Source organism: Nicotiana sylvestris, chromosome 9 (genome assembly GCF_000393655.2).
Source record: "Nicotiana sylvestris chromosome 9, ASM39365v2, whole genome shotgun sequence".
NCBI lineage: Eukaryota > Viridiplantae > Streptophyta > Magnoliopsida > Solanales > Solanaceae > Nicotiana > Nicotiana sylvestris.
The window spans coordinates 137,759,407-137,777,716 of record NC_091065.1 but is presented as its reverse complement, the minus strand read 5'-3'; the positions used below and the strand labels follow the sequence as shown (position 1 = coordinate 137,777,716).

The following is an 18,310-nucleotide window of genomic DNA, read 5'->3' as shown; positions in this document are numbered from 1 at the left end:
ATAACTTATAATAAAATTAACTTACAATTTTACATAAAAATAATAAATGTACGAAAATTAATTTATCAAAATTATACGCCAAAGTTAAAATGTAAAATTAATATTATAAAGATATTACATAAACATAATTAGGTATATATAAAGAGATAAATTAAAAGAGATAAATAATAAAATATGCATGAATAGTAATTGGGGAGATGAATAGTGTACCCCCCATGTTTCATCCCCATTTTGAGGGCAAAAATTGGGGAGGGTTGGAGCTTCATTATGGCAAAGTTGCCCCCATTATGGAGAAATGGGGGAGGGTTGGAGATGGCCTTAAAATACAATATCCAGACGTAGAATATCTATTAGAAGGTGATTATGCTCAATCAACATCTGAGTATCCAACGATTTGCTCATGCCCTCGATCCTCAAACAATAATCCTTTGCATGGAGCTGATTTTATATACCAAAAAATGCGAACAACTGCATCTCAATGACTATCACATGGAGAATCCATAAACTGACTCAAAACACTTACATGAAGGAAATATCAGGTCTATTCACTATGAGGTAATTCAATTTACCAACCGACCGCCTATATTTTGCAGGATCTCTAAGCGGCTCCCCCTGGGCAGAAGTTTAGAATTCGGATTCATAGGAGTGTCAATAGGTCTACAGCCTGTCATTCTTGTCTCATCAAGAATGTCTAAATCATACTTCCGTTGTGAGATCATAATACATGAGCTAGACTGAGCGACCGCAATACCCAGAAAATATTTTAATCTGCCCAGATCATTAGTCTGAAAGTGCTGAAAGAGATGTTGCTTCAACTTAGTAATATCATTCTGATCATTGTCGGTAACTACAATGTCATCAACATAAACCACCAGATAAATACAGAGATTTGAAGCAGAATGCCGATAAAACATAGAGTGATCAGTTTCACTATGAGTCATGCCAAACTCCCTGAATAACTGTGCTGAACTTACCAAACTAGGCTCGATGAGACTGCTTTAGACCATAGAGTGATCGGCGCAACCTAGTGGTGGTGGTTTTTGCATGACACCAACGGAAAGTGATTTTGCGCGAATAGCCTCTTAAGTCGCCGGAAAATTGCACGGCGACGAGGTCTTTCTTCTCGGAAGTTGCTGGAATGATGCACAATGATAATTTTCTCACCAATTTGATACCATGTGGGAAAGCATGGGAGAAAAATATATTATTGATGTATTAAGTTTAATACTACAAGCCCTATTTATAACTATACATAATACATATCCTACTCCTATTCAATGTGGGACTCGAACTAATTACATAACTATCTGACAGAAACTATTAAGGAGTTCCTTGTATAAAGAGAGAGAAAGTGCTCTCTTCTCTCTTCTTTTCCGGTCACTCTTACTCCATTTTCTGTTTTGGTCTTTCTCAATCTCCTTTTTCTTCTTCTCTCTCTCTCTTTTCTTTTCTCTGGTTTTTCCTTCTGTCCTCTTCTTTCTTCTTAGTGTTTAGTGATCATTTTTTCAGGTGATCATTTTAAAACCAGTGATGGAGAGAACTTCTCTATTTAGTATAGGTCATAAATCTTTTGAAGTTCAGGAATCACACTCTGTAATTGACTTTTGGTATGAATTGATTGAATGTAAGACTGGTTTTGTTAGTCGCCTTTATGTTAATTTGTCCTCCCTTCAGTGGACCTGCCAGATTATGTTGCTTCAGAACGACACGGAAATGTCAGCGGCAGATGGTCCTCGAAGGTTAAGCAAGTACAACTTTCCATCTTTCAGAACTTTTAATAGTTATGGAAGATATCTGAAAATTGTACCAATATCACCTCATCAGAAAAAGCACTATCATCCCGGAATTTCGTTGAACACAGGATGGTCTGAGATCGTAAAAAAGCTCCGGAGATTCTCTGAAAATTCAGGTGGCCACCATAAACCCCCCCTACAGGAACATATGCAGACATGACAAAACCAGCCCCCTGTCCTGCTAATCTTATTGTTTCCAAGTTATCCGGGGAGTCCAGAATCACAGTTAATGTGAACTCCACCTTAGCTAGACAAAAGTTCCTTCATAAATGCGTAGTAGGGGTATTCCCAACTGCCTCTAAGCCTGCATTAATTGAGGTCTGTGAATGGGCATTTAAATAATTGGAAGGTACTCATATGGGTAAAAATAGTTTTCCAACGATTCTTTCCTATTTGAATGTCCTTCAAGAGAGAAATTATGGCATTTGATTGGAGATGGAAAAGGAGGGCTGTCCAACTTGACTGGTGGTCGCTGGAGGCAGAAATCTTCTAATATTTAGGTAATGCTAAAAGGTCTTCCTTGGTCGGAAGGGATTTTTCAACAAATCAGGAAGCTTCTCGGAGAATTAACGGCTATTGACCCACATAGAAGACAAATCTTGCCTGAAATGGATCATAATTCAAGTGAGAAATAAACGACTCCCCATCCCAAGCCGTGGAAATTGAAGTTGATGATAAGATTACCGCTATTCCCTTTTGGATCGAATCGTCGTTTCTTCTCCCTCCTGATTCTGTTTCTCCTCACTAGGAAGAGGTCGCTTCTGCTGAGACCGGTCAAAGGGGAGAACCTTTTATGGTAAAACCCACTGGGTCTAAGATTGGTCAAGGACACGTACATCCCCACGTGCAGGCCCATATCTCCTGCAGGGAATTCAAATTAATCAGCTCTTCCCATTCTTCCTTTACCCAGCCCAATTAACCGGAAGCCCAAAACCATCTCATTTCACTAGACAAATCCCACGCCCTTTTGGGCCTAGCAAATACCCACTTCTTCTTACTCCCATCTTTGCCACTTTCTCACCCCTCTCAACCCTTATGATGCGAGAATGAAAAATTGGGCCCAATTCCAAACCCACTACAAAACAACTGCTGCAGTCAAAGCCCACCTTTAATTTTCCTCTTTCTGAAATTGGTTCCGCAGCACCAGCACATTGAAAGGCAAATTCTTCAGCCCCAATTAGGTCCCAGAACTCATCTCTGGCGATTTCATACCCAAGTTCTTCAATTCCAAAGAACTCCACAAACTCCTCTACTTCCGCATCTACCTCGCCCATGACCAACACACTAACGGTCTCCAAACTCCAGCCTACTCATAATTTCTCCGTGACCAATAGAGATTCGATGGAGCTCAGTGAGAAGAAGTCTTCTCACTGATATTCAGGAAGCTTCTCCAGTTTCATATATGGAAAATTTCTCAACTAACCCGGCATGGCAATTCGATGGGGATAGACATGAATCCTCTTCCCTCTACAATAGATGAAGCCACAAATTGGGTAAAAAGCATGCTATCAAAATAATGAGCATTCTCGGTATCAATTGCCCTTCTGCTAAGGATGAAATCATTCAAACACTCATGGGGATTGACAAAAACAGGTCACCGGTCAATTGCCATGCGTTCTCTTCTTCTTCATCTAAACCCAAGAAATAAAAGGAGTGTATGAAGTTCAAAATTTGGTATCCCTCGTCAATTATGATGGTAACACTAGCCGTGGGAAAGGAAGGAAGGTCCTTGCCATTTGTCTATAATGAATATTAGCATCATATCATGGAATGTTAGGGGTTAAATTGTTCGGACAAATGCAATCACTTAAAACTCTTGTTCATTAAATGGAAACTTGATATCCTTCGTCTCCAAGAAACTTCAAGAAACTAAGATTGAGCATTGGAATTCTAAGAAGGCAGGTAATGTATGGGCTGGAAGATGGGTGAATTACATTGCTCTAGTGGCTGATGGCACAAAAGGTGGTATTGTTTTTCTCTGGGATGAAAGGACTTGGTCTACTTCTCTACTCCTCATCTCTCTCAATTTCTCTCTTTAATGTCTTGACAAATTTTTCATGTGTCATTTCGGGTTTTAAGCTCCTCTTAATAGAAAGCAAGGCAGGACCTTTGGCTTGAATTGACGGTTGTTAGAGGCTTACAAAATGGCTCTTGGGTTTTTTGTGGCGACTTTAATGTTACCCAATTCGCTTCCAAGCGAAAAAATAAACATTCTGTCCCTCAAGTATGTTGGAATTCTTGGAATTTATTGAGGACACGGAGTTACATGATCCATCTTTGGTTGGTGGCCTCTTTACGTGGGTTAAAACAGTTAATTCCTCTCTAATATATGAATTGACAGATCTCTTTTCTCTTCTAAATGGGATGATTTTTGGCGTATTGGAGTCGAGGAAATCTTCTATTCTGGAGGATATTCTCAAGTTTGAGAAATTGCTAAAGACAGGAACCTTGCAGATTCCGAATTGATTCATCGAGCTGGTTTGCACTTAGCATATGGACCTTGAGTCTATTGCTGAACAAAAGGAAATTTGTTGGAGACAAAAATCTAGAAGTCTTTGGTTGAAGCAGGGGGACAACAACACTAGATTTTTTCGTGAAATTACGAATGCCCATCGTAGAAGCATTCACATACTCTCAATCTTAATAGTTCTATTATATTAGATGAAGAATCCATTAACAATGAGATTGTTGCCTTCCACACTGCTCTTTATAGTGAATCTGATCCATTGAGACTTCTTTGGTCTTATAGGAGTCCTCCGGTTATTTCTCAGGAAGATAATTCAACTTTGATGCAACCATTCTTGGAAGATGAAATCCTTAGTATACTAGAAGAGTGTGAAGGGGACAAAGGACCCGGGCCAGATGGGTTTACTATGTGTTTCTACCAAAAATGTTAGGAGTGTCATTCGTCATGATTTCTGAAATGCCATGAACTATTTTCATCATCAGGAACAGTTCCTCAAGAGCTTTAATGCCCCTTTCATTGCTTTTATTCCTAAAAAGGATGGTATTAAGGTGGTACGAGACTTTAGGCCTATCAGTCTTTTAGGCAGCTTCTATAAAATTCTCTCCGAAGTGTTAGCTGGCAGGCTTAAGAAGGTGATGGGGAACCTTATTTCTTCCAATCAGATGGCTTTTGTTAAAGGGCGGCGAATTTCTGATGCAGTTCTTATTGCCCACGAGTGTCTAGATTCCAGAATTAGGCAAGACCTTCCGGGTATTCTCCACTTGGCTTAAGCGTGTGGAAACACATCCGATGCCATTGGATTTACTTTTGGAAACAATGCTCTTTAAGAGTAGGGGACGGCAGAAAGATAAAATTTTGGCAAGATTTATGGCTTGGTCATACTCCCCTCGTGACGACATTCCCTGTTCTGTTTAGATGCGCCACCAACCAACACCTTCCAATTGCAGAACAATTGGACTAACCAGATTCTCTATCCTGGAAGGCCAACAACAATGGAAGCTTTTCTGTGAAATGTAGTTATACAATCTTGACAAGCAGTACTCCCTCTCTAACATCTTAGCCATGGAAGTCTATTTGGGAGAATAAAGCTCCTTACAAAGTTAAATGCTTTTCCTGGATACTGGCATATAGAAAATGTCACACTTGATAATCTTCAAAAGAGAGGCACTACTCTTTGTAACAGATGTGCTCTCTGTGAAGTGGAGGAAGATGTTAACCATCTATTCCTCCATTGTAGCTTCTGCTGACATATTTGGCATCTCTCTTTTAATCTTCTGGGATCCAATGGTGTATGCCAAATAATACAGTGGATTTTTGCTTTCCTGGAATAGACTGAACCTTTCAAAACCTTCCAAAGATGTCTGGAAAACCATTCCTATGGTGGTGTGGTGGGTCATATGGAGATAAAGAAATGCGAGAGTTTGAAGACAAGAGGGGACAATGTTATTAATCTCAAGCTCAAGTGTATATTTTTGCTTAGTCTCTGGTGGGACAATAGGACGGCATATGTTTTAGAGTCAGAAGCTATTGTTGACTTTCTTAGTTCTTTACACACAATGTAAAGTTCTCTTTTGGATGTATTTTTGCTCCAGCATTTTCTTAATGCTGGTTTATTTTACAACAATAATATTCCTTTATTACTCATACAAAAAAAGCTGTGGAGACATCAAGACATTTTTCTTACACTATCCTGTTGTTTTACGATTATGGTGTCTCTGACTTAATTTTTTTTGGAATCTCATGTGTGATGCCTGCTTCTGTTAAGGATTTACTGTGCTGCTGGTCATATAATCATATAATCTGAGGAATGATGCAAAAGTATAGAATACAGTTCCAGCTCGTGTTTTTTTGGTTTTCTTGGAGGAATGAAATTGAAGATGTTTGAAGGGATAGCTCAACCTATACATAGTTTAAATGAAATGCTCACAGGCGCACAGCAGTTAATGTTTTGGTGTAAACTTAATGATGTATATGTGGTTGATATTCATATAGTTCTAAATTCTCTCCAGGCTTAGCCTTTTATTGTATATAACTTTTGTATACCAGTACTCGTTGGGTGCTGTTTAGTGTAGTAATAACAAATATTTACTTTTAAAAAAATCGTTCTGACCCAGACTAGGGGGCTGCGACCGACATCTGATAGAGCTTCACCTACCGAACGCTTGTATATCTGTCACATATGATGTGTCCTTCATGGCACCATCATCTCAACAACATTCCCATATTCCAATCGTAATATAGGTCCCGACCAGTGTTTTGGAGAGCAAGAAGTGGAAAAAAGCGATGATGCCTCGCTTTACCGAAGCGAGAAGCGTGAAGCGAAGTGCGCACTTTTTTCATGTGAAGCGCAATTTAATACATAAATTAAAAATATTAAATAAGCATAGATAAATGACTAAGAACTCAATAAAAATAACATATTAAGCAAAACTTTCAATTCTTAAATTAAGAAGTAAATAATAGATACTAAAACTAGATAGCCAATAATCCTCAAAAGTCATAATGTATTAAGCAAATGCAAAACAAAATCACAAAAGAAGCAACATCCTATTCTTCGATACGCCCAAGCTGGATCTTTCTTTTGGCTTGATGCCGTTGAATAATAGGATAGAATTTACTATAATCACACCCGCAAAAAAAAACAAAAGAACAGCTAAAACAGAGAAAAAAACTAGAACAATCAAGCTGGATCTTTTTTTTGGCTTGATGCTGTTGAATAATAAGATAGTATTTACTTCAATCACAAAAAAAAAAAAAACAGAGCACTTAAATCAGAGAGAAAACCAGAACAGTCAATAGAGATTAACAAAAAAACAGAGCAGAAGCAGAACATAGAAAATAAAGCAGAACAGAGGAAGGACGAACTGAAAAAAATAGAAAGAAGAAGAGAAAATGGGAGAGGAGTCGAGAGGAAGTAGGTAAAGCAGAGAAAAGCAGAAGAGGAAGAGAAAAGAAGAGATGAAAGAGAAGAAGATAAGAGAAATTTACCTTGAGAGAAGAGGAGGAGAAGTCGCAAGGCTTGCAGAAGTGTGTCGAAGCAGATGTTTTGGAAGAAAAGGTCCCGTAGCGCAAGAGAAAAGCGAGAAAAACTCGCTTAATCGAGGTTGACGGCTGCCTTGGGTTTTTTGTAAAATTTTTGCAAATACACTCTTATCCGACCTTTTCCAAAACACCCGCTTCGACTGACTTCTGCAAGCCTTGCGATTTCTCCTCCTCTTCTCTCAAGGTAAGTTTCTCTTATCTTCTTCTCTTCCTCTTCTGCTTTACCTCCTTCCTGACTCCTCTCATATTTTCTCTTCTTCTTTTCTATTTTTTTCAGTTCATCCTTTCTCTGTTTTCTATGTTCTGCTTCTTCTCTAATTTTTGTTAATCTCTGTTGACTGTTCTAGGTTTTTTCTTTGTTTTAAGTGTTCTTTTTTTCTTTCTCTTTTGTGATTGTAGTAAATTCTATCTTATTGTTCAACAACATCAAGCCAAAAAAAAAGATCCAACTTGATTGTTCTACTTTTTTTCTTTGTTTTAGCCGTTCTGTTTTTTTTTTTTTTTGGTGTGATTGTAGTAAATTCTATCCTATTATTCAATGGCATCAAGCCAAAAGAAAGGTCGAGCTTGGGCGTATCGAAGAATAGGATGTTGCTCCTTTTGTGATTTGGCTTTGCATTTGCTTAATATGTTATGACTTTTGAGGACTATTGGCTAGTTTTAGTATCTATTATTTACTTCTTAATATGAGAATTGAAAGATTTGATTAATATGTTATTTTTATTTAGTTCTTGGTCACTTATCTATGCCTATTTAATATTTTTTATTTATGTATTAAATTGCTTCTCATACCTTATATATAGAAATTTTTATGTCAGACCTTTTCTTTTTATCACCTTTTCGAGTTCTCCTCTTAAATAATATTTTGTCTTTCTCAGAATACCTTGTAAGTTTTTACATAATGTCTTATCATTTTGACATATTTTTATAACTCTACTTTTAGATATTTTAATTAAATTTAGCTAAGTTCCAGCACCCGTATCCGAATCTTAAAATTTAGGTCATGAAGGATCCTATCTCTAAATTCACACCCATATTAGACATTCGCACCCGAGTCCGAGTAACTTAGAGAATGATGAATATTCTCTCCAGCGTCAAAGGTTCCTCCCAAAACATGCTTTAGCATTCATAATTTGTATATAGCCCTCAAGCTTAAACATGAACATAATAAGAATTAAGAATAGCTTGACTTAATTGAAAAATAGCATTCAAGAATAGATTGCTAATCATATTGCGAGTTCATTTTCACCATAAGCTAAAATATGCTTTAATCATTAAAACATAGTTCAAATACATCTTGAGTATCCAAAATATGATCATGAGCTTTATCTTCGTAAAACATAGGCATAAACATCCTTTTTACACCGTGAAACTTGTACTCGCTCGCTCCCACAAGCACAATCCCACAATTTAAATCATATGCATCATTTATGCAAAATTATCAAATACTTGGAAGACATGCTATTTAGAGGAAAACACTTCTAGAAGACTAGATCTCCACCTGCCTCGATCCTTAACTAGCAAAATATCGCTACGATTTAACAATATACTAGGGAGTTCCAAGTGACTCTGTACCATCAATCACATGTAAATGGGACACTAGGTAGCCCCTACCATCATGCATCTGCTACATACAGCAACAACAACCCAGTATAATCACATAGGTGGGGTTTGGAGAGGGTAGTGTGTACGCAGACCTTACCCCTACCTAGGGGGATAGAGACGCTTGTTTCCAATGGACCCTCCAACTCAAGAAGATGAAACGAAACAATAGAACAATAACAACAACAAAGGCCAGAAAGATAGTACCAGCACCGTAAGAACGAGAAAAATAGATGGAAAAAACAATAGCAACAACCATTAACAAAAGCAACCAGAGCGGAAAAATAGTATGAAAACAATATTTACTACTAGTAGTCTAAGACAAGACACTATTAGACTACCTACTAACACTCGACTACCTACTAACCTTCAACCTTAATGCTGGACCTCGACACCTCCTATTAAGGACCATGTCCTTGATAAGCTGAAACCGCGCCATGTCCTGCCTGATCACCTACTCCCCTATACTTCTTAGGCCGTCCTCTACCTCTTCTCATACCCGCCAAAACCTCCTTACCGGGGCATCTAGGTTTCTTCTCTGCACGTGCCCGAACCATCTAAGCTTCGCTTCCTGCATTTTGTCTTCCATGGGGCCACATCCACTTTCACAAGAATATCCACATTCCTATTCTTATCCAACCTAGTATGCCCCCACATCCATCTCAACATCCTCAGTTCTGTTACTTTCATCTGTTAGATATGAGAATTCTACTGGCCAACACTCTACCCCATACAACATGGTCGGTCTACCCACCACTTTGTAGAACTTACCTTTAAGTTTTTGTGGCACATTCTTGTCACACTAGACGCCGGATGCTAACCTCCATTTCATCCACCCCGCCCCTATACGGTGCGTGACATCCTCGTCAATCTCCCCATCCCCTGGATAACGAACCCAAGATACTTGAAACTTCCTCTCTTGGGGAAGACTTTTGAATCAAGCCTCACGCCTATGTCCGCTTCCCTTGTCACGTCGCTGAACTTTCACTCCAAGTATTAAGTCTTCGTCCTGCTTAACTTGAAGCCTTTAAACTCTAGGGTCTCTCTCCAAACCTCCAACCTCTTATTAACATCGTCTCGCGTCTCATCAATCAGAACTATATCATTAGCGAATAACATACACCATGACACCTCCCCTTGAATATGGTGTGTCAATGCATCCATTGCAAGGCAAATAAGAACGGGCTGAGCACAGATTCTTGGTGTAACCCCATAACAACCGGAAAATGCTCCGGGTCATCTCTCACTGTCCCAACCCGAGTTTTAGCTCTATCATACATATTCTTAATCACCCTAATGTATGTTATCATAACACTTTTAGCTCCCAAACATCTCCACATAACCTCCCTAGTGACCTTGTCATACGCTTTCTCTAGGTCAATAAACACCATGTGCAAATTCATTTTTCTATCCCTGTATTGTTCCACCAACCCCGTAATTAGATAGATAGCGTCCGTAGTTGAACGACCATGCATGAATCCGAACTGGTTCTCGAATATAGGCACCATCCTCAGCCTCACTTCCACCACCCTCTAAACTTTTATAGTGTGAAACAACTTGATACTCATATAGTTGTTACAATTCTGGATATCACCTTTGTTCTCGTACAATGGAATCATCGTGCTCCACCTCAATTCATCTGGTCCGGTCGCTCTGCCCCTGCTCATCTTACGCATAGCCTCCACGACCTCCTCAACTTTAACGCGCCTACAATACCTAAAATTTTGGGGACTCTCGGAGTGCTCCAATTCACCTAGCACAATGTCTGTGTCCCCCTCTTCATTTAGAAGTTTATGAAAGTACGTCTCTCATCTTCGCTTAATCTATGCCTCTTCCATTAAAACTCTGCCTTGCTCGTCATTGATGCACCTCACTTGGTCCAGATCACGAGCCTTCCTCTCTCTCGCCTTGGCCAACCGGAATAACTTCTTGTCCCCACATTTGTCCCCCAGTTCTTCATACAAACTACAGTCTTAGCCTCCATGACCGCTAACTTCGCCTCCTTCTTTGCTTTCTTATACACTTCTGTGTTTGTTCTCCTCTCGTACTCGTTTGTGCTCTCCACTAACTTCAAGTACGCATGCAGACTCTAAAGTCATTACCGATTACTACTTTGATAGTGGTTGTGATAAGGCCAGCCAACTTAGAGGGTGTTTGGATTGGCTTATAAAAAGTAGCTTTTAAGCTAAAAGCCAAAAGTCACAAGTTGGTAATACCCAACTTTTGGCTTTTGGCTTATTTTTGTACTTTTTATGCCTAAAAGTAAGTGTTTTTAAGCACTTTTTATCATTGCCAAACACCACACAAACTAAAAAAGTGCTTAAAAGCCAATAAACACTTAAAATAAGCCAATCCAAACACCCTCTTAGAATACAACTGTTGGTGCTATCTTATGCGGGCTTAACATACGATCTTCTTTCTATTATTACTTCGCACGAAATGCGTTCATGTGGTAACTCTGCCATGATGTAACTTCTCAACTCCATACTTCTTGGAGAGTGTATATGACTTATAGTTCATTCTTGGTAGCACTACTGACTACTCATGCACTTTCGCCTTTTCTAGTCTCTAAGCCAAAATCTTCCTCTGCATGCTATTCAGATTGTCTCTACAAGGCAAGAGCATGTGCCCCTCAATTCAACCGTAGTCACAACCTTCAACTTAAGGCTATTTTCACACCTAAGGGTCAGTGTTATCAAAAGTGCGCTTAAAGCGCGCTTAAGCCCTGAAGCGAGGCTCAAAACATGTTGAGCGCTTCGCCTCGCTTAACGGGCCTATCAAGGCTCTAAGGCATACTTTTACTTGTTAACGAGTGTAATCCATAAGAGGCGACACTAAACAATTGAATTTTCACTTTATTGTAAAAAAAAATTCAATATCTTTGTCCATATAGTTGGTGTTCATGCTTTTAGATATTAGTCTTGGACTACACATACATATTTGTAGTTTTTCTCCATTTGCGCCTTTCTTCATTAAAGCCCACATTTTATTTGCACTTTACGCTTAAAGCCCCAACATGCCTTAGAGTTTTTTTGCGCTTTTTGCCTTTGATAACATTGCTACGGGTATGACCTCTCTCCAGGGGTTAGAAAACTAAGAAATGTTTACATCCTTTCTTGGACGTTGTAGCATATATTTTCCATATCAATTTTCTCCTCTTGTTTCCATTTGTCTTCTTATTCTTCTCATTCTCTACAATGAGTTTCCTAAAAAGCTATAACCATTTGTCAAAACTCTCTTACTGCTAGTTCATGATTACGGCTTCACTATACGTCTATAATGTTGCTCTTGCCTGTCATGCGTAATCAGCTGCAGAGACTAACACCGTGTAATATTATTCTCATTCTTTTTGATATGCTTGACCCATGAAAAAGAATCAGGCCTGCACGTGAAAGGGGCTTGTTGAAACATAATTAAATAAATAGATGAGATGGTCATACACTTTAACAAGTGTTGTTGGAAATAGAAGTGACACATGTTCACAAACAATATAGTGAGGATGATACACTTTTTAGCGAAATTGCTCTGTTACGGCAGTTTAGGTGCTGCACCCGTGTCGACACAACACTAGTATGTGTGGGTGTGGGATCCGTACCGGATCTGGTCGAACAATTTTGGATACTTTGACCACAACAGACGGAAAACTCGAGACGGGATATAATTTAATTCCCGAAATCAGAACCAAAACTAAGGTAAATTTGAAGAAAGTAGCATACCTTATCCAGGGAATCAATCCTTTACTTATCTACAACTTGAGAATAAAAACGAAATCCACACTTTACAAGCTATACGTAGGTATTCTACAAAATTTCTCATAATTTAGAAATTTTTTTTTTGAATTATTTTTAGCCGGATCCCTGCACCGGTATTTGTACTAGGATCCGTATCCCCGAATCTTAGAATTTACATTTCGAAGGATCCAACCTCTAGATCCATACTCGTGTCAGACACTGCACCGGTGTCCGAGCAACTTAGCTTTTTAGTCGGTCGCCAATGTAGCAGGGAAATGTTCCGAATTAAGAATCATATATTTATAACAGACTAGTTTAATGTAAAAGTGACATTTATAAATTGCACCCTAGCATCCATTATGTATTTTGGACTGGTTATAGAACCTTCAGTGCAAGACTAACTACCTTTGTCTCTCTTTAAGTTTATTATACCTCCACTGATTAGCCTATTATTTTTATTTCTTTATTTAATTTTGTTTGATAAAATTCTTAGTTATTTCACTTTTAAATTTATAATGAACACTTGGTATTTGTTCAAACAATCTAGGATGCTACGATTTCTGGTGGCTAACTTATTTTTTTGCTGGTTAACTCGCTAAGCTTTTCTGTAATTGTTTGCTATGTTTGTCTAATAATGTGACTTGCCAATTTCTCTATTTATTTATTTAGAGGCTGTATACTTTATTCTTTTGCTTAAGCTTTGTCGTGATGCCGAAATACAGAAGAATGAATAATTGATGCATTATCTTCATAAAAAATGAACACTTGATGTATATTATCTTGCTACTAAAGATATACACAAGTCAACGTAAAAAGTATTTTTTGTTCACTGGCTCAGGAGTTAAATGTGCAATATATTTAGTTTTGGGGCACGAGCTGATGCTAAATTTTGTTTTCAGGGGGAGATTCAGAAGCTTCTTGATGAGCATAGAGCTGCTTTTGATGCCGAACAGCAGGAACTTAAGTTGAATCTGAATAGGAGACATTTGTTTGACAAAGAGGTGAGAGCGAAGTTTGATGGTTTGAAAGAGAGGGAACTGGAACTTAACCACTTAGAGGGAAAACTCAGAAAAAGGGAGCAATTTCTGGAAAATGAGTTAGAAAAGTTTAAAGAGAGAGAAAAAGACATTGAGTGGAAGTTGAAAGAAGTAAAAGAGAAAGAAAAGTTTCTCAAAGCTGAGGAGAAAAGGCTGGAGGTTGTGAAAAAGGAAACACTTTCTGATAAACAAAGCGAGCTAAATCTCAAAGGTGAGCTGTATCAGATGAAAGCTGAAATAAGTCAGAAGGAAATCAATATTTCTGAAGCAACTGAAAAACTTAAAGTTAGTGAAGCGGAAAGGGCTGAGCATCTTCAGTTGCAGATGGAGTTGAAAAGGGAGATTCAGAGGTACAAACATCAGCAGGATTTGATTTTGAAGAAGGGTGAAGATCTGAAAGAAGACAGAATGAAGTTCGAAAAGCAGTGGGAAGCGCTGGATGAGAAGAGAGCTGTTGTAACTAAAGAGTTGCTACATCTCCAAGAAGAGAAAACGATGCTTGATGACTTGCGAGACACTGAAGACGAACAATTAAGGAAAAATAAGCTTGCCACTGAGGATTATGTCAGGCGAGAGCGGGAAGCTCTTAAATTGGAGAAAGAATCATTTGCTGCAACAATGAAGTACGAACAATTATTGTTATCTGAGAAAGCTGAAAATGAACATAACATATTGCTTCGTGATTTTGAGGCTCGGAGAAGAGATCTTGAGACTGATCTGCAGAATAAACAGGAAGAAATGCACAAAAAAATTGAACTGAAGGAAAAATCACTTCTTGACCAGAGAGAGAAAGCCACTGAAATTAGTTCTTTGAAAGAAGTTACTCAGAAGGAAATGGACGAAGTAAGAGCTGAAAGGATTAGGTTAGAGAATGAAAAACAAGAAATGTCATTGAAAAAGAAGCAGTTGGAAAATCACCAATTTGAACTGCGCAAGGGCATAGATGCTCTTGGCGTTCTTAACAAGAAGCTCAAGGAGCAGCGCCGGCAGTTTGTGAAGGAGAAAAACCATTTTCTTGCATATGTTGAAAAGATCAAGGATTGTGAAAATTGTGGGAAAATTGCTAGAGAGTATGCCACTTGTAACTTTCCATTGGGCGAAATAGGTGATAATGAGGAGTCTCCTCTTTCTCTGCGGGGAGACAAACTTGGTGAAAAAGTAGCTTCTTTTGGAGAAAATTTTGAGAGATCTCCTGCTGAGGTTGAACAAAAAGATTCTGATTCTAGGATTTCCTGGTTCCACAAATGCACCACAAAGATTTTTAGCTTGTCCCCGAACAGAAAAAATCTGGTAATGGATTCATCTTTGAAACCATGTGAGCCGTGCAAGATATTTGGTACAGACATAAGAGAACAAGATATAGCTGAAGGCCCAAGTGTGAAGCATCTACCACCTGACAACAGTGTCAGAGGGGTGAGGCATACAACTGTTGATTATCAAAGTGACATGGATAGTAGAATACAAGAGGTTCCAGAGGAATCCGAGCAATCTGAGCTGACAAGTGGTCAGTGTAAACCTAGAAAAAGATCTGGAAAGGGAATTTGTCGAACACGCACTGTGAAGGCAGTGATTGAAGAAGCTGCTGCTTTTCTTGGAAACAATGCTGAACTACTACCAAATGACGAACATCCCGAAGATATCAGTGAGAGTAGGGGTGACTCTGCCATTGCTGGAAAGGCAGCAGCCACTACCGTCCCAAGGAAGCGGACTCGCGGACAAACTTCTCAAACTACAGCGACTGGAATTGATGCTAATGATAGTGAGGGTCATTCTGAAAGTGTCGCAACAGGTGGACGGAGGAAGAGGCATCAACCATCCACTTCAGCTGTGCAAAATCATGGGGAGAGGCGTTATAATCTCAGACGACACAAGACGTAAGTTGCAGTTTTTTTAATGTGCATAAAGTAATTAATGTGGGAGTGATATCTGCTGGTTGCTCCCGCTGGTGTATATTAGAAATTTGGAGGAGCCTGGTATGAATTTTGCTGTGCATGATTAATTCAGAAGCTTGCTTTTAGTCTAAAGCTTAATTGTGTTTATCCTCTTCGATTTACTTGTCTAGCATGAGTTCTTTTCAACTTACAATGGCAATGGAGTTGCCTAACTAGAATAGCTGCTTTTATTTGTTGGCTATGAGAGTTTGATATAGTTCCTAAGGGAACAGACACACTTTTCCTGTGCGGTGAAGCTCTTAAATCCTTAATGATCTGGGTAGTAAATGTCAACCCTGGTTTCGATGAAACTATGATGATTGCTGAAAGAAAAGATTGCTGATATACCCGGGCATTTTCCTATCAGTTTCAGTTAGTGCAGACTTATCAACAGTATAATTGCCTCTCAATCACTTTTGTTATTATTTGTGAATAAGAAAATTGAGCTAATTTAAACTTATCAACTTTGTCCCAAAAAAATATAGAGCTAATGTAGCTCAACTTGAACACGATTCTAAAAGTTTTACGTTAAATGATCAGCATAGAAACGAAGACAGGCGATCAATCTGCAGGTGGTGAGAAGAGTATTGATGTGGAAATGAGTTATGAGGATCGTCCTTTGCAAGCGGCAGGAAAAGATGAAAGTGCTTCCTTTCAAGCAGTGGAAATAGGGAACGAGAATGGTAGCCAAACTTCCTTGGTGCATGTTACATCATATAGGAGCACCAAAAATCAAAATGTGGCTGTAGATAGGGTTGTCAGGGTAAAGTCTTTGCTCTATGCCATCATGTTGTTTACTACTCCCTCCGTTTCAATTTATGTGAACCTGTTTGACTGGGCATGGAGTTTAAGAAAAAATGAAGATTTTTGGAATTTGTAGTCCTAAACAAGTTAAAAAGGGGCCCAGAGTATTTGTGTGGTTATAAAAGGTTCTCATTAAGGGTAGGATTGTAAGTTTAAGCTAAATTGTTTCCAAATTTAGAAAGAGGTCATTCTTTTTGGAACGGACCAAAAAGGAAATAGGTTCCCATAAACTGGAACGGAGGGAGTAATATTTATTTGTTTATTCCAGGATGCCCCAATGTTCAACTTTTTCTTGCTATGATGCAGTTTAAGGCACTGCAGGATGACATAGATGTAAATGGTGATGCAGCAAAGTTTGTGGAGAAGAGGGATCTAAAAGAAGAGGTAGATTATACTCCCGAACACTGCGGTGAAGATGAACATAATGAACACATTCTCGAGGATGACGAGTATGATGGGAATAATAATGATGAGGACGATGGGAGTAATGAATCTGAGCACCCAGGTGAAGCGTCCATTAGTAGAAAGGTGTGGCAATTTTTTACATCATGATTGTTGTATCTTGAGCCTGTTGACATCGCACTTTTTCAATTTCGGGTGTATCATGTACGAGAAATTCAAAATCAGTAAACCTGATAAGTTAGTAGTGTTAGGATTGGCTGTTATTGCCAACCTATTAGATTTTGTTAGTAGCAGTGCTTGATGCTTTTCAGGGATTGCTATATTCATAAAACTGCAGTTTTCACATATCTATTAACGGGGTCTATTCGTAATTCCTTTTTCTTGGGGCAGCCTAAATTCTAAGTTTATGCTTCATGCTCTCCCGATTTTAGATGACAGTTTTAGGTAGGGTAAGCACAATAAGCCACTAATTAGAGATGTCTTTACTCTTTAGCCACTGTTTAAAATGTATTTATTCTTTAGCCAGTGCTTAATAAATTTTTACCTGCCTGGACGAAAATACCCTTGTGCTAGACATGGGTGTTGTGTAAATATTAAGGACATGTGTGTCCTTAACTTCATGAATGTTGTGTAAATATTAAGGAGAAAGTGTCATGTATTTGCACCTTCCGTTAAACTTTAGGACATCATGTCCGTAATTTCATATGTGCAGTGTAAATGTTAAGGACATGTCGCCCTTAACTTAATGTGTGCATTGTAAATGTTAAGGATACCATGTCCTTAATATTTACACAACACTCATGAAAAAGAATAAAACGTCTTTTCGTATTAATTTTTATAGAGTAGTGACTATTTTTGCTCAACATTAAAAATATTGGATAAAAATTAAATATCATGTTAAAAAGTGGCTATCCCACGCCATTTCTACTTTTAGGTAGGGGTAGCAAATTGGTTGTATTTGGGCTGACTCATTATATGGGTCATTGCCCAACCCTGCCCAAAGTTCACTTGGACTAAGATGGACAAAATAGCACGGTCTAGCCAGTTTTCGGATTGGTCATTCAAAAATAGTCAGCGTTTGCCAAGTCATTGGAAAATAATACTTTTTTGCTGCAACAGAGACTGGTCCAGCATAATATACTAGAGTTTGGTGCACCTGTGTATGAACTTCTAGCATATTATGCTGGATCGGTATGCTTTGCTGGCTCCAGTATAATATACTGGAGACTGGAGTATCGGTGCTCCAAACTCCAGTTTATTATGCAGGACCGGTATATTATACAGGAACTCCAGTATATTATGCTGGAGTATTTTTCCGGATTTTGAACAGTATTTTCGTTCAGATTTATTTTTACATGAAAAATGGCTAAATTTCACTTAATTTGAAACTGTGACTATTTTTGAATGACCACTTGTAAATCTGACTATTTTTGAATTTCTCCCTATAGGCTGGGTCAAGATGAGCTAAATAATGAGTTGTAACCCAATCCGCCCAAATTGA

At 38.5% G+C, this 18,310-nt stretch overlaps 1 protein-coding gene across 1 annotated transcript in view; it reads left to right on the top strand.

Moving 5' to 3' along the window:
- Positions 1-17,180, top strand: part of LOC104222779 (nuclear matrix constituent protein 1-like) — a 36,488-nt gene extending 19,308 nt beyond the window's left edge. The window contains exons 6-8 of the mRNA XM_009774074.2: positions 13,535-15,546; positions 16,144-16,366; positions 16,714-17,180. Of these exons, the coding sequence (XP_009772376.1) occupies positions 13,535-15,546; positions 16,144-16,366; positions 16,714-16,959 (2,481 nt within the window). The 3' untranslated portion in view covers positions 16,960-17,180. The remainder of the gene's footprint in view (positions 1-13,534; positions 15,547-16,143; positions 16,367-16,713) is intronic.
- The last annotated feature ends 1,130 nt before the right edge of the window (positions 17,181-18,310 follow it).